Below are 14,655 nucleotides of genomic sequence, written 5' to 3' on the forward strand. Positions count from 1 at the left end.
GTGTTCAGAGTTCTGATTTTTAACCATAGCACCATCTCAAATATTATAAAAGGTTGAAAAAAGAGCCTAATTTAATCAACATGGATAAATTTCAAAAAGCATGTTGAACGATACAAGCCAGACACAAAGAGTACTTATTGCTTTCTATTTACATAAAGTTAAAAATAATCAGAACAGGGGGAGGGGCTACTGACTAGGAAGGGACGCAAGAAGGAAATTCCTGAGAGGGAAATTTTCTCTATTTTGATTAGGGTACACGGATATATATATATATATTTATCAAAACTCACAGAAATGGACAATTGAGCTCTGTATGTATGATTTCATTACATGTAAATTTACACTTCAGTAAAAAGGATAAACATAATTAAATCTGGATATCTATGACAGGGTCGGGGAGGGAGAGATGATTACTTCAGACGACCCCAAATCCTCATGGGTTAAAAGAAACAGCAAACCCCTGACCAGAACTGGCGAGAATGGAGAGTAGACAGCAGGGAGGGCCAAAGCCTAAGAAATCGCTACAAGACTAGATGCCGAGTTCGAACTACTGCCTGGACGGCAGCGCCCGAGCGCCCGCAAAAATAAGCCCCCGCGCCATTTCCGGTACTAGCAAATCCTCCTGTATGTCCCCACTGGAAGAGTCCGGTGGGAAACCGTGCCACCGCAAGGAAGGAGCCGGCGGTAGCTTGGTTCCTGAGCGGATGCTGGGGCTGTAAGGCGCGCGCGGTCAGCTGTTGGCGGTGCAGGGAGGAGGACGCCGGGGCTCGCCTTCCCTCCTCTGCCGCCGCTGCCGCCATGATTCCGGTGTCGCTGGTGGTGGTGGTGGTGGGTGGCTGGACTGTCGTCTACCTGACCGACTTGGTGCTGAAGGTGAGGGCCTTGGGCCTAAGGTCCAAGCCCGCGGTGCCCATGGCCGGAGCGCAAGGCCTTCTTTTCTCTTCCCCTGCCTGGCGCCTCCCGGGCTGGACGGTGCCCACGTGCAACAGTCCGCGTGGTGGATCGGCCCGGTGGAGTAAATAAAACATTGCCGGCCGCGGGAGGGGTGTGGCGGCCTGCGCGGCTGCCACTGTCGCAGTACGGGGCAGTGCAGGCCCTTCAGCCTTCGGGTCCTGCCCGGGAGGCGCCAGTGGTGGGATCGGGAGGGCCGGGGCCCTGCCAGACCCAGCAGCTGCAGTGCAGCAGGGAGGAAAAGAAAACGTCTGCTTAGTAAAGACAGTGCTTTCCCTTATTGTTTTTAAGGTCAAAACGCTCTAGAGACTCAGATATTGGAATGAATCTAAATCAAGTCGTGATTGAAATCAGTAGTCTCAAATTTTTAAATGCATATGATCATCTGGTTTGCGGTCAAAATGCAGATTCCGATTCAGCAGGTCTGCGGCAAGGCCTAAAATTCTGCATTTCTAACCAGTTCCCAAGTGCTACTGATGCTGCCAGATCACAGAGTGTACTTCAAAGTAGCACACTCAGATAGCAAGGATTTACATAACCAGTTTCTAACTACTTGAATTCTGATTTACACCCTGCACCCCACTTCTTCACACTAACCAGATACCCTAGGTGCACGGTCCATTTTCCAGTTATTTGAGAAGGGTAGCAAAAAATCAGGAAGAGTCGTCTGACCACATGCTTCAGGCAAGCTTTTGGAATTGAGTACTGGGGGGTAGGGGATGGGGAAGAGTAACTATATATGTGGAATAAGATCATATAAATTCTCAAGTGTTTAATAAAAATTCCAGTTATGAATAGCAAAATCTTCATGTTATGAATACCATTTAAAATAGAAAACCATAGTATTGCATGTTTTAGCTTTAACAATAAAATGAAATGAGACTTTTCCTTCTATCATTTAAACTTGTAAAGTGCAGGAGGTTATATAGCGTAGTCCTTAGATCCAGGGCTGGGCTTCTAGCCAATGTGACCTTGGGAAAATTGCTATCTGTGCCTTGGTTTCTCATCTTTAAATAGAGATAATAGTAAGGATCTCCTAAGATTATAGAGAGAATTACATTAGTGTATCCACATAAAGTCTCGCTCCTCAACTTGAGGTTCAAGGACCAGTAGCACTTGCATCATTTCGGAGCTTGTTAGAAATGCAGAATCCCAGGCCTCACCCCTGACGTAGGGAATCCGAATCTGCATCTTAGCAAGATCCCAGGTGACTCCTCTGCACCTGTTTGTGTTTGAAAAGCACTGATGTGGCCGGTCACAGTGGCTCACATCTGTAATCCCAGCACTTTGGGGGAGGCTGAGGTGGGAGGATTGCCTGAGTCCAGGAGTTTGAGACCAGCCTGGGCAATATAGTGAGACTTTATCTCTACAAAAAATTTAAAAGTTAGCCAACCATGGTGGTGCATGCCTGTAGTCCCAGCTACTCTGGAGGCTGAGGTAGGAGGATCTCTTGAGTCTGAGAGTCAGAGGTTACAATGAAACAAGATCGTGCCACTGCACTTTGGCCTGGGTGACAGAGCAAGACCCTGTCTCAAAAGAAAAAGCACTGATTTAAAGTACTTGGCATAGTGGTTAACATGTCATAAGCAATACAGGCCACAATGATTTTGTTGTTTGAAAAAGCCACATGAGCCAGGCATGGTGGTGCAGCCTGTAGTCCCAGCTACTTGGGAGGAAGAGGCGGGAGGATCGCTTGAGGCCAGGAGTTCCAGGCCAGCCTGAGCAACATAGTAAGACACACACACAAAGCCACATGATTTCTTCATGTTGCATATGTGAAAAAAAATCTAAAATAAAAAGAACTTTTACAGTCCCTAGTCACAAGTGTGTGAGGTGACCAAGATGTCACTGGTTTCAGTAACAACCCCTAGCTCCTTAAGAATGCACCAACCTCTAAGCAAAAGACCTAACGCCTACTCAGAGTATCTGCCTGGGAAATGGAGAGACCTCAACTTTTAGGAGCCTGCACCTTTAGTTTCTCTGCCTCCAGCTTGGTCTGCTGATCCACCCTGGGCTTTTCTAGGATTTCTGCATAGACATCTGTTGGAGAAGTTGTGTCACTCCTTTTCCAAGTCTTGGAAAACAAGTACACTTAAAATTTAACTACCTGAAGACTGAGAGCAGATAATACTACAGATCCAAAGCAAACAGCTACCTATATTCAGACTATGGTCATTTTTTAAGACTATGATAGGGCTAAGATTTCCTTCTTGGACAGATAAGTTTCTCACATGGGTGGGCATGAATATGACAATACTTACTGTACTTACTGTAACTGTGTCAGGTATATAACACAGCCTTATGTCATCCAAAATCCTATATTAGTCAAGGACTTCAAACTTCCCTAAAGGTAAAACTCTTGTTGGGGCTGTGTATAAGCCCCTATCCCCACAACCCCAGAGAATTTAAGGGACATTATTGAGCCCAAGACGGCTTTAGATAAGTTTTTTACTTTTTACATGATCGAGGTTGGCCTAACTTCTTAAAGTTGTTGCTCAGAAGAAGAAAGCAAACACTGATCGCAACTGTCCCTTCTCTTGGATTGGTAGGGTTTTTTTTTTTTTAATTATAACACAAGGCTTCTGGACCAGTGCTGTCCAATATGGCAGCTATTAGCCACATGTGGTTATTGAGCCTTTAATCAGAGCTAGTCCAAACTGAGATGTGCTGTAAGTATAAAGTTGATGTTGAAATTCAACGAATTAATACCCCCCCAAAAGTAAAGTATCTCACCAATAGTGTATGTTGATTACATGTTGAAATATCTTGGATATTTTGGGGCATAAGTATATGAAAATTAATATTTAAAATTTGGCTGTTAGAAAATTTAAAGTTATATATGTGGCTTACATTTGTGGCTCACATTATATTTCTATTGGACAACACTGTTCTAAGCAGGGGTCAGCGAACTTTTTGTAAAGTGCTTGGTAGTAAGTATTTTAGGCTTTTTGGGCCACACAGGGTCTCTGTCGCATATTTTTGGTTTTTATTGTCTTTTTATAATCCCTTAAAAATGTGAAAACTATTCTTAGCTCACAAGTTGTGTGAAAACAGTCTGTAGTTCGGATTTGGCCTGTGGCCCATAGTTTACCAGACCCTAATCTCAGTAGACCGGTTAGGTCTGTGACCTTTAATATTCTGAAGAATAAACATAAAGCTTTAAGATTATAAACATTTGGGAAGTCAGCATCTTAATTTCCTCTAGAAAATACTTTGTGTTATTTTCTTACACATTATAAATTGTTCTTCAAAATTGAGTGATGTAGAACTTTTCTTTCTCTCTTAGTCATCTGTCTATTTTAAACATTCTTATGAAGACTGGCTGGAAAACAACGGATTGAGCATCTCCCCTTTCCACATAAGATGGCAAACTGCTGTTTTCAATCGTGCCTTTTACAGTTGGGGACGGCGGAAAGCAAGGATGCTTTACCAATGGTATTCTTCATCTTCTTTTGTTTGGTTTAGGTTAATCATTAAGTGATCACGACAGACAGCTTGTTAAATTAACTATTTCCATTACTTTGCAGTTTTCTGAGTTTTAAAATATTGACAATATTAAAACTTTCTGGTTTTATATAACCTTATGGGATTGTATCATTGTGGCTTGCATACATTAAAAATCAAGGCATTTATGGCAATTTATAGTTAGGGGCTTTACAATGATCTCTGGGACACCCAAGATACAGGCAGGTTCTGTAGATGAGAGAATGGGAGGGTCAGGGGTGGCATGGTCTAGATTTCTTTTTGTTAAAAATTTAGCCCCAAATGGATTAGAGCTAAGTAAATAATCAGATCATCAGAGTTAGCAGAAAATGCAATAGCAGATCAAAGCATACAAAGTGGAAAGAAGGATATAATAAAGATAAGAACAGAAATCAGTGAAATAGAAAATATACAATAGAGAAAATCAGCAAAGCCAAAAGTTGGTTCTTTGAAAATATTAATTGGGCCGGGCGCAGTGGTTCACACCTGTAATCCCAGCACTTTGGGAGGCTGAGGCAGGTGGATTGCTTGAGGCCAGGAGTTCGAGACCAGCCTGGCCAACATGGTGAAACCCTGTCTCTACTAAAAATACAAAAATTAGCCGGGCATGGTGGCGCACGTGGTCCCAGCTACTCGGGAGGCTAAGGCACAAGAATCCTTGAACTTGGGAGGCAGAGGTTGCAGAGAGCCAAGATCACACCACTGCACTGCAGCCTGTGTGACACAGCAAGACCCTATCTCAAATAAATAAATAAATAAATAAATAGAAAATATTAATTGATAAACCCCTACCATGACTGATGAAGAAAAAAGAAACATAAGTAATTAAAAATGAGAATTGAGGCCAGGCACAGTGGCCCATGCCTGTAATCCCAGCACTTTAGGAGGCCGAGATGGGCGGATTGCTTCAGCCCAGGAGTTCGAAACCAGCCTGGGTAACATGGCGAAACCCCATCTCTACAAAAAATATAAAACTTAGCCAGGCGTGGTGGTATGGGTCTGTGGTCCCAGCTACTTGGGAGGCTGAGTTGGGAGGATCACCTGAGCTCTGGGAGGTGAAGGCTGCAGTGAGCTGTGACCGTGCCACTGCACTCCAACTTGGGTGACAGAGTGGGACCCTGTCTCAAAAACAAAAATTGGAATTGAAAAGAGGACATTACTACAGATTCTATAGGCATTAAAAACATAGTAAGACTATTAAGAAAATTCTATGCCTATAAATTTGACAGTTTTAGTGAAATAAACAAGTTCCTTGAAAAGCACAACTTACCAAAGTTAGAAAACATGGCAGATTATCTCCACTATACAATGGTAGCTTTTAATAATTAAAACAATAGAAAAAAGAAACTATTATTAAATTATACCATGTTAATATTTAAGCTCATTTTATCACAAAGTAAAGCTGAAATACGATGCAGACACTAGAAGAGGTAGATGAAAAAGGATGGATGTCTATAACGTCAAAAGGGCTTTCATAACGATATAAGGACAAGATCAAAACAATGTTATGTAAATGAGCAAGTGCATGAGAGGAAACAAACTTTTTTATTGGGAATGACATTCAGATTCTTTAGTTATCAGAGAACTATAAATTATAAAACTGCTTAAACTAGTGCTCATGCTGCAGTCAAATATTTGAAGTTCATGTAGGAAAAAGAAGCAGAGTTACTGAAATTTTTTAGCCATTATTTTAAAGCTATGAAATGTGGCTGCTTAGTGAATTTGCTAGTCCATGAATTGAGAGAAATTGTAAATTAACATGATTTTTTTTCCCTTTTGACAGGTTCAATTTTGGAATGGTGTTTGGCGTAATTGCCATGTTTAGCTCATTTTTTCTCCTTGGAAAAACGCTGATGCAGACTTTGGCACAAATGATGGCTGACTCTCCCTCTTCTTATTCTTCCTCCTCTTCTTCCTCTTCCTCCTCTTCTTCCTCTTCCTCTTCTTCATCTTCTTCCTCTTCCTCGCTTCACAATGAACAGGTGTTACAAGTTGTGGTAAGTATCGTCTTTTTGCTTTAAATAACTATCGAAATAGAGATGCAAGATACCACTTCTGATCTAGTGTAACTCCTATCCATAATATAAATATGAAAATAAATTAAAAGTCTCATAATTTTCAAATTACCTGCTTACACAAAAAAATTAATAAGAATACAGCAAGGAATTGTTGAAATATTTGGTAGTAGTTGTAATATTAATGGTAAAAGAGAACAAATGAACCATCATTAAGACTGTCAGCAATTAAACAGATACGTGACTGTCTTTTTAAGATATTAAATGATTGTTATTTTCAAAGAATAAGCATGCTGATTTAAGATCTCTATAATGTATAAGTAAATTGCATTCTAATTATATGCAAAGTGTTTCCCTTTCCTTTTCATGGCCTTCAGAGCCTAACCAATAATATCCTTTTAATTAAAGATATAAGACCTTTCTGAATGGTCACTGTGATTTCTTAATGTGAAGAATAATGTGCTGAGTTGTACTCCTTTAAAACTCATGTGTAGACCTATACCTTATCATTTTATGTCTCCAAAGTTTGGAAGGGGGCTTTACATTGGCTCACTTTTATTTCACATTTTTACATTTATAGTTCCCATTTCCATGAGTCATGGATGTTGTTTTTAATCATGTTCTTATTAATGGAGTAGACTAAGGATTAGTAACAGATTGGGTTTTTTTTTTCTTGTCTCTTTGTGTCCTCTACTAGGCTGGGTCACTGGGAAGATTTAGAAGTCATTTGTAGAGAACAATAATCTCTCCTATGGCCATAGCTCTTTCTTAGAGATTAAAAAGATTTAGCAGGTGAGGCCTCAGAAGAAATTATTTATTTCTTCAGCAAACATTCCCTGCCTTACAGATGAGAAAATCAAGGCACAGACACGTTAAGTCACTTGCCTGTGGTCACAGCTCATAACTAGTAGATCCATCATCACTGATCTTACAGCCTATAGACATTATGCTCTATTATTATTTTATTATCATTATTATTATTATTTGAGACGGAGTTTTGCTCTTGCTGCCCAGGCTGGAGTGCAATGGCGCGATCTCAGCTCACCACAACCTCCGCCTCCCGGGTTCGAGCGATTCTCCTGCCTCAGCCTCCTGAGTAGCTGGGATTACAGGCATGCACCACCACGCCTGGCTAATTTTGTACTTTTAGTAGAGACGGGGTTTCTCCATGTTGATCAGGCTGGTCTTGAACTTCCGACCTCAGATGATCCACCCGCCTTGGCCTCCCAAAGGGCTGGGATTATAGGCATGAGCCACTGCGCTCGGCCTATGCTCTACTTTTAAGAGAGACAAATAATTCTTCAAGGAACTATAAGTAATTTTACTTACAGTTTTATACCTCTAGGTATATGGTGGGAGGATAGGTGGGACTGGAGGCAAGAGAACAGGATAGTGCAGGATATAAGGTGGGAGATACAGGTAGGGTCTAGGTTATGAAGTTTATATTTTACCTGTAGGTAGCAAGTCTGTACAAAATGGACCAAAGTCATTAGAGTGAAGATGTGGAGATCATTTAAGAGCAGTAATTTATTTTAGAAGTGATAAAGATATAAAATTAGTGGCAAGGAGAATGAAGGGGATGGATTCAAGTAAGCTTTTGGAGTGGAATTCTCAGACATTGGTGATTAATTAAATGTGAGGCTGGAGGGAGAAGGAAAAGTTTAGGATGACTCTCAGGTTACACAATTGGTTCTTGTTTAACAAGAAAGAGGGTAAGAGAGAAAGAAGCCAGTTGGAGAAAATATGATCACTGGCTTATCTGCCTGCTAGAATTAGAATGGCAAAACGTTGTTTAGAGAAGAAATTATTTCTTCTCTTTGCCACTCAGTTTATTCATAGTACTCACAAAAATGTCAGCTCTATTAGGAGATCCGTGCTTTGGAACCATTAAGAAGTCAGCTGCCCTCTGGAGCCCACCATGCATATTCATGTATAAGTTTAAGAATGTTATGAATCCTGACTTTGACATGAGCTCTTGTAGCTTAAGTAACATACTTTCTGTTTACTCTATAATTCCTGACAGCCTTGTTCAGTATTAATTCTCCAAACCATGGCACTCTGTGTTGTTGAAAGTATTCTGTATTCAGTATTCTGGTACATCTGATACCCTGTGTGAATCATGGCAGAAACAGATGGGCAATCGTGTACTGTTGCCAGCAAATAAGACCTACCATCTGTTGGTATTATCACACATTCAAATTCTTACTTTATCTCACTCACTAGTACATGCAGAAAATAATAAAGAGAAGGAAGAAATATCCTATTGGACCAAGCTTACTGATTTATTTGAAATAAAGGTAAGGTAAGCAGGATATTTTGTGATATAGAGGGTATGTATGCCAGTCTTAAGTATGTAAATTTAGAGAGGGGTCAGAGAAAAGTATAATACTGGAAAGATGTCTGACAACTTAGGAATGGAGCAGGTATATAAAAAGGGACATAGAAGTTCTTGAGAAAAGTTGCTCAGTAGGGTCCAAGTAAAGAGAATTTCAGATAATGAACATTATAAACATATCCATTTCCTTTGACTCTTTACCTCCACATCTGGGACTCTAGCTTAAGGAAACACTTTCAAATATAGAAAAAATAGTATTCATTAAGCTCTTTAGCCTAACATTACTTATTATTATGAAGAATTAAAAGCAACCAAAATATCTAATTGAGGAATGGTTAAATTATTGGATTGTCATTCAATTAGATATTATGCACACATTAAAAATGATTATAACTAGTTTCGGCCGGGCTCAGTGGCTCACGCCTGTAGTCCCAGCACTTTGGGAGGCCGAGGTGGGTGGATCACCTGAGGTCAGGAGTTCGAGACCAGCCTGGGCAACATGGTGAAACCCCGTCCCTACTAAAAATACAAAATTAGCCGGGTGTAGTGGCGTGTGCCTGTAGTCCCAGCTATTTGGGAGGCTGAGGCAGGAGAACTGCCTGAACCTGGGAGGCGGAGGTTGTAGTGAGCCAAGATCACACCATTGCACTCCAGCCTGGGCAACAAGAGTGAAATCCCAGCACTTTGGGAGGCCAAGGTGGGCGGATCACGAGGTCAGGAGATCGAGACCATCCTGGCTAACATGGTGAAACCCTGTCTTTACTAAAAATACAAAATAAATAAATAAATAAAAATTAGCCGGGCGTGGTGGCGGACGCATGTAGTCCCAGCTACTGTGGAGGCTGAAGCAGGAGAATGAGATGAACCCGGGAGGCGGAGCTTGCAGTGAGCCGAGATCGCGCCACTGCACTCCAGCCTGGGCGACACAGCGAGACTCGTCTCAAAAAAATATATAAATAAAATAAAATAAAACAACAACAACAACAAAAATGATTATAACTAGTTTCTTAACTAGAGAAAGGACACTTGGAATTAATGGAATTTAGAAAATGATTCAAGCAGCATTGTTTGAATCTTCAGTTACTAAAGGAAGCTTTTTAGATGAGATTTCTCTGTGTCCATAAAAATAAATTCCAGTTGAATTAAAATTAAAACTTGAAACCATAAAAGGCCTTGAAAGAAAAGACCCATGTTATCATTTTTATGAGCACAGAATGAGGAAGACATAGAGCGAATAGTAGAAACCATGAATATTTTTTATGTAACAGTAACACCTTTATTTTTTTATTTTTTAAATACTTTATTAGAGCAGTTTTAGATTCACAGCAAAATTAAGAAGGTACGGAGATTTCCTCCCTTACAATGATGAACCGACGTGAATATGTCATTACCACCCATAGTTTACATTAGGGTTCACTCTTGGTGTTGTAGGAAACCATGAATACTAATAGATTTGACTACCTAAATTTTATATATCAAAAACTAAAAGTAAAATTAAAAGGCAAACAAACTGTGGAATACATTTATGTCATGTATTACAAAGGACCAATGCTGATACTTGAAGTGATCTTACGGATCAGTAAGAAAAAGTTGAATACTTTAGGAGAAAACAAGTCAGGTTATCAGTAGGCAACTCGCAGAAGGACCAAAAAATGGTCAAAAGTACGGGGAAAGTTCAGCTTTACAAATGGTCAAAGAAATGTAAATCACATTGCAGATTTGAATAAAACGAGCTTGCCCAAGGTTATGGAAGGGTCTGCTTTTAGAGTATAATTTGATGACATGTATCAAAATCTTTTAAATTTTGTGTAATAATAGCATTTACTACCCTCTCTGTGAGGCATAACATTAAACATTGGACAAAGGTTAGCTCATTTAATCCTTAAAATTACCCTTTTGTGCAAATGTGGTTATTTCCATTTTAATGATGAGAAAATAGGAATGTTGGAGGAATAATGCCAACTTTCCCAAGGTCATTTAGCTAGTTAAGAGATAGAGACAGGACCGGACGGGCGCAGTGGCTCACGCTTGTAATCCCAGCACTTTGGGAGGCGGAGGAAGGCGGATCACGAGGTCAGGAGATTGAGACCACAGTGAAACCCCGTCTCTACTAAAAATACAAAAAAAAAAAAAAATTAGCCGGGCATGGTGGCGGGCGCCTGTAGTCCCAGCTACTCGGAGAGGCTGAAGCAGGAGAACGGCGTGAACCCAGGAGGCGGAGCTTGCAGTGAGCCGAGATCGCGCCATTGCACTCCAGCCTGGGCGACAGAGCGAGACTCCGTCTCAAAAAAAAAAAAAAAGAAAGAGACAGGACCTCAAACCCATAACATGTCTCAAGAGCCCAATCCCTTAGCAAGTATGCTCATCTAAGAATTTCTTCCTCCAAAATATTTAGGTGTGTGTGTCCAAATATCTTTATCACATTATAAGAGCAGAAACTTAATTAAATGCCCAACAGTTTATTCCATAGAACACAGTGTAGCTATTAAAAATCATATTGAAATAGAAAATACTCATGGGAAGATGTCTGTGATACTGTTAAGTGAAGGGGCAAATTTCAAAACCAGATTTATAATAAAAGTATAGTTTTTAAAATTATGTGTACAGGAAAAGACTAGAAGGACATACATCAGAATGGTTCACAATGGTTTTGTATGTGTATGTATGTTTGGGGAGCAGAATTTTAGGCTTCTGTTTTGCTTTGAATTTTCCAGTTTTCTTGCTTTAAACATATTTTTTTATAATTAATATAATTTTAAAAGAAAGCAGAAATTTCCTCCAGAAGGATACCTTTTAGTCCCAACTCCTGTACTGTAAGAAATAGATTCTCAGTATGTAAATGGTATTCCTGAGCCTGGTGTGTCCCACTTAGCCTAATTTATTGTCTCTCTTTAACAGATGACATAACTTGGGAGTGATTACTTATCTTACGAGAATATATCTTTGCTATCTAAAAAAATTTGCTGTGCAGCTCTTATCTTCCCTTGTGTATGCAATAATATATACCTGCACATTTTAGGAGCACATGATTGTAAGACAACTCCTGCTTCATATGTTTGTAACATGTCTGTAGGTTCCAAATGCCTTAATTTCGACATTAAATTTCAATTTTAATGTATTTGTGTATCTCTTCCACACTATTTTTCTGACCAACATAGTAGACCAACTAATGGAATAGAAGGGTATGGTGCTCCCACACTGATCGGGATCCCTATTAGACCAGCTTTCATTACCAACTCACCTATAACTTGAGGATATTAAAATGAAACTCGCTGATTAATAATATGGAGTTCCTATATTAATCAACACAAGTACTTGGAACCTTGCAATAACAATTCAGCGGAAGGTCTAGGAATTTTAACAAGGATTCCCAAATCAGGCATCCAGCCCTTGAGGTTGGGTCAGCTGCTGCCTGCTTCACTGTCATCCTGCATTCCTTGGCACTTTGCTGGGCTCCCTCATTCTTTCCCAAGGTGAAGACTCCAGGAAGCTAACATTTCAACTGTTTAACCTGGTGTTTCTCATTCTCTTTAGACTGGTGGTGTGCTTGTTCCAGAGAAACTGGCTAGTTCGAAAAATGAAATAGTGTTTTTGCTTTTTATTATGATAGAAATGGAGAAGTGAACCATTGTCATATTACTTTTAGTTTGCAGAACATTCAGCTTGAAGGTTTAATACAGAATGAACATCATGTATCTTAGTGCCCAAGTGGGACTCCCCTGCACCCCCACTGATAATTGCTGCCATATTGTGTCTATGAACAGGTTCCTGGTATAAATTTACCCGTCAATCAACTGACCTATTTCTTCACGGCAGTTCTCATTAGTGGTGTTGTACATGAAATTGGACATGGGATAGCAGCTATTAGGTAATGATATTTACCTTTTTCTTTGTACTACATGCAAAAAAAAGCTTTTCATTTAGGACGATTTATTACTAAAATCTGCTATATTTGATACTTCACTATTTTTCTTTCTGCGGCTATTGCCTAGTGCATAGCCATCATTTGTTACTTTGAGGAAGCTTCTTTTTTTATAGAGAAGATTAGTATGTTGATGAATATGCTCCGTTAACCATGGGCATATCTGTAATCAGGGTCTTTCTATCCTTTGCCTTTTCCAGTGTGGTTATCCTCATGATGCCTCAAAGTTTTTTACCAAGTCCTAAAAGCCAATCTTTCTATTCATCGAGTCAGAATGATAACCACTGTACTCAAAACCCACTCACCTTAGAACTTGATTTGACTTATCAGCTGAAATAATTTCCTGCTTCTGCTTATGTCCTCTGCTGGCTAGAGCAAGAAAACTGAAAGCACTGGGTTTAACAAATATCATAGTCTATCTAGAAACCCAAGTGGAAGATAAGAAGACACCTGGGACTAGCTTTGAGTATCACTCCCTGTTCTTGGTCTTGGCTTCCCAAATGTATCATTGTAACTATACCTAAGCATTTAGAAGCCTATAACACATATAAAATCATGATGGGGAGAGGGCCACGTCATAACTCCCCTGCTACCTCCACTGATAATTACGGCCATAATTAGCAAGCATGCTAATAGGAATGTGTTTTATCCTTTCGGTGTGTGGACCAGAGAAAAGGTTAAAAACCTCTGTTTTGGCAGAGAAGATGTAATCACTTCTTATTACTTTCCAGTTGTTTATGAACAAGAGTCTATTTATTGGCAATAAATCCTCATCTTGACAGAGCATATACTGTTACACAGATGTGCACAATAGTGGCTTAAAGTGGTGGCTGCTGGGTTTTTTTTTTCTTTTAAAATCACCTTCAGTGCTTTGCAGCCTTTAGGATTTTACCTATAGACACATCGTTAATAACAGCTTAACAATTTACAATATGTTTGTGAAAATAACTTGGGTAATTTTTTTTTAAGTCCCAACTGCCAAGAAAAAAAATGAACTGTACGGTTGTCTTATATATTTAGTATTAAGCAACAGCACAATATATTTAGGTGATACTTTTTTCTAGGGGGGCTGTTTGGTTTTATGAGACTTAAATATTAATTTTTGGAAAATGAACTGATAAAAAATGGTTCTGTTTTTTTTTTTAATATGGAGATCAAAACCTGCTGAAAAAACTGGTTCTCTTAAGGACAATCTGAGCATTATGCATGTTTAAACATACTTATTTAACGTTAGCTTGATAGGAATACACCTAGATAAATCTCCACCATTATTTATAATTGCCAAGACAAATACAAGTTATTAGGTAATTTACTTGAATTATATCGTCTCCTATGTTCTTCTCTGAAAATAGTTCAGAGTAAACCATAAAAATGTTTTTCATTTAGTTTCTCATAAAAGCCATTTCTGTATATATGTGACTAACTTCAATTATTTGCTCAACATATTGGTTTCTAAAAATTTTGAAGTTATGTCTATTTCAGTATGCCCTATTTTGCAAAATTCAATTTCACAGATAACCAAATCTGTACATTATTATAAAATTAAGATTATATATAGTATAGATATAATTTTTTTGGCTGTTCAGAGAGACTTTCTGTTTTTTAAGCAAGAATTCAAATTACAGTGAAAAGTTTTAAGATTATGTACACTATTAATTTGGTAAATATAATAGTATTAGTAAACTCCTTTTTCTTATGTGATTTCTTAGGGAACAAGTTCGATTTAATGGCTTTGGGATTTTTCTCTTCATTATTTATCCTGGAGCATTTGTTGATCTGTTCACCACTCATTTGCAACTTATATCGCCAGTCCAGCAGCTAAGGATATTTTGTGCAGGTAACAGACTTAATTTTGTTTTAATATTCATCTGTGGTTTTGGTTTTGATTTTCTATGGTTAGTGCTTTTTGGAAAATATATCACAAATGACAATATCTTATCTTTTGGTTA

At 39.1% G+C, this 14,655-nt stretch overlaps 1 protein-coding gene across 3 annotated transcripts in view; it reads left to right on the forward strand.

The window, feature by feature from the left end:
• The first annotated feature begins 627 nt into the window (after positions 1-627).
• The window catches only part of MBTPS2 (membrane bound transcription factor peptidase, site 2), a 94,486-nt gene continuing 80,458 nt past the window's right edge, over positions 628-14,655 (forward strand). Inside the window, exons 1-5 of one of the 3 annotated variants that reach the window (XM_034950718.3) lie at positions 628-873; positions 4,238-4,386; positions 6,218-6,431; positions 12,549-12,652; positions 14,416-14,543. In XM_034950718.3, the coding sequence (XP_034806609.1) occupies positions 799-873; positions 4,238-4,386; positions 6,218-6,431; positions 12,549-12,652; positions 14,416-14,543 (670 nt within the window). In that variant the 5' untranslated portion in view covers positions 628-798. The remainder of the gene's footprint in view (positions 874-4,237; positions 4,387-6,217; positions 6,432-12,548; positions 12,653-14,415; positions 14,544-14,655) is intronic. The other 2 variants (XR_010111204.1, XM_057301060.1) reach the window with 2 other exon arrangements.

The sequence above is a fragment of the Pan paniscus genome, chromosome X (genome assembly GCF_029289425.2).
Source record: "Pan paniscus chromosome X, NHGRI_mPanPan1-v2.0_pri, whole genome shotgun sequence".
NCBI lineage: Eukaryota > Metazoa > Chordata > Mammalia > Primates > Hominidae > Pan > Pan paniscus.